The following is a 2,139-nucleotide window of genomic DNA, read 5'->3' on the forward strand; positions in this document are numbered from 1 at the left end:
TTATTATTATTATTATTATTATTATTATTATTATTATTATTACTACTACTACTACTACTACTAGTATGGTTCAGTACTGTTTTTTTAATAAAGCATTATTTTAGTTTTTGTTCAGTATCCATTTTAAAAACTATCGGTTAATTAATCGGTATCGGCCAGTGTGGTCCAACCTAGCTATCGGTATCGGCAAAATCCACTATCGGTCGACCTCTACTGTATATTCCACATGGGATGGGACACTAGGCTACCACTGTAACCATTTACCATCAAGGGTTTAATTTCAAAGATTTCCTGAACAGTTACATTCATTCACACTTTTCCCGTATGCCGTACATATTGTTCCAGGCCATACCAGCATGGAGGAGACATGCTGGCCGCCATCACCGACACGCTGATGCAGTTCTCCAGGAAGGATCAGGCCACTCCTGCTGCTCTGGCACTGCAGGGCTTACAGGAGCTCTGTAGAGCTGAGGTCAGTCTTTGTATCCCTGTGAAGAGGTTCACACTGGCTATCAGAAATGTGAAAGTGAAGATGAAAATGTATTTTTATTTCCAAAACTGTTTGTATTGTTTTGATTGGGTAGACCAGTGCCACTCTGGTCCTTATGTGCCCTCCTGCCTCAAGAGGCAAATTATAATCATTTCAGGGCTCAACAGGATTTTTAATTCGTTGGGAAATGATTTTAGATTTGTTTTCATTATCCCTAACATTAAAAAAGTAATGTTTATAATAAATAAAAAATGTTTTATTTCGTTATTTTAATTATAATTTTTTATTATATTGTTTTTGTTATATTTATTTATTTATTTTCTATTATTTACAAAATATGTTTATTATGATTAATTTTGTAGTCCATTTTAACCTGTTAGATAATTATCTGACCTATTCAAAAAGTTGCAAGTCATAAAAATGGATACACATGATCAAAAAAATTTAAGATCCTGTATAGTAATACAGAACATACCATTCAAAAGTTTGGGGCAAATACAAAGTCTCTCATGCTCACCAATAACTAATTTCATCAACATGCAGACTATGGAATATTATTACAATTAAAAATAACTGTTTTCTATTTGAATATACTTTATTCCTGTGATGACTAAGCTGATCATTCTTAAAACATTTTCATGATCATTCAGAAATCATTTTAATATGCTGATTTGATGCTCAAGAAACATTTCTCATTATTATCAGTGTTGAAAACAGATGTGCTAATTAATGTTTTTGTGGAAACTGCAATACATTTTTTCAGGATTCTTTGATGAATTTAAAGTTCAAAATAACAGCATTTACTTGAAATAGAAAACTTTTGTAACAATGTAAATGTCTTCACTGTCACTTTTGATCGGTATTAATTTCTTTAAAAAAATCATACTGACTCCAAACTTTTGAACAGTAGTGCACTTTTAATACAGTATTTCAATTCTCTTACACTAGCCAGTGGGCCATTCTTACTGTTGCTCTGCATTTGAATATTCTTCTCATCCGTTTTCTGTTCAGGTAGTTGATATCGTCTCCACATGGAAGGCACTCTCTCCTAAGCTGTGCTGTGACACCAGACCCCTGGTCCTAAAGGCCACAGCTGAACTTCTGGCATTAGTGCCTGCTTTAAATGTCAAAACTGAAGAATATGAGGCACGAGAACACCAACCACTGTTTCTGATTGTTAGATGTGTGCTATTTTGTAGCGGTGTCTGAATTCGTAGTTAAAAGCATGATTTATTTCTCTCCACATTTCATCCGGTACAAATTACTTTAGGTCTTATGTCCTTTTCCTTCCAGAAATTCAGAAACGAGGCAGTCTGTGTTTTATGGGGCTATGCTCTTAGTCAGGTGAGCACTGACATTTTCAAATGGTAATGAGCAATAGGGATGGTCAGGGTGGCTGACTAGTCACCCAACAAATGTTTCTAATGAAAAGTGCCATTTTATGTATCTGCAATTTATTTTGTTATTTTTCTAGCAGTTATGAGTAAACAGTAATATTTAAAGCTTTTTGGCTTCATCAGGACCCAGAGGTTGCAAGCCAAGGTTATAAAGCTCTCTCTGAGTACTCTGAACCATCTCACAACATCCTACACTTACCAGAGCAGGTGAGAACATTTGCTAAATATCCTCACATTATTTCTGTTTACCTT

General features: G+C 34.6%; 1 protein-coding gene across 1 annotated transcript in view; it reads left to right on the forward strand.

The window, feature by feature from the left end:
* Positions 1-2,139, forward strand: part of LOC107683509 (focadhesin) — a 61,082-nt gene that overhangs the window by 31,029 nt on the left and 27,914 nt on the right. The window contains exons 15-17 of the mRNA XM_016479565.1: positions 346-472; positions 1,502-1,636; positions 1,784-1,834. Of these exons, the coding sequence (XP_016335051.1) occupies positions 346-472; positions 1,502-1,636; positions 1,784-1,834 (313 nt within the window). The remainder of the gene's footprint in view (positions 1-345; positions 473-1,501; positions 1,637-1,783; positions 1,835-2,139) is intronic.

Source organism: Sinocyclocheilus anshuiensis, unplaced genomic scaffold, assembly GCF_001515605.1.
Source record: "Sinocyclocheilus anshuiensis isolate Anshui unplaced genomic scaffold, SAMN03320099.WGS_v1.1 scaffold874, whole genome shotgun sequence".
In the NCBI taxonomy this organism is placed as follows: domain Eukaryota; kingdom Metazoa; phylum Chordata; class Actinopteri; order Cypriniformes; family Cyprinidae; genus Sinocyclocheilus; species Sinocyclocheilus anshuiensis.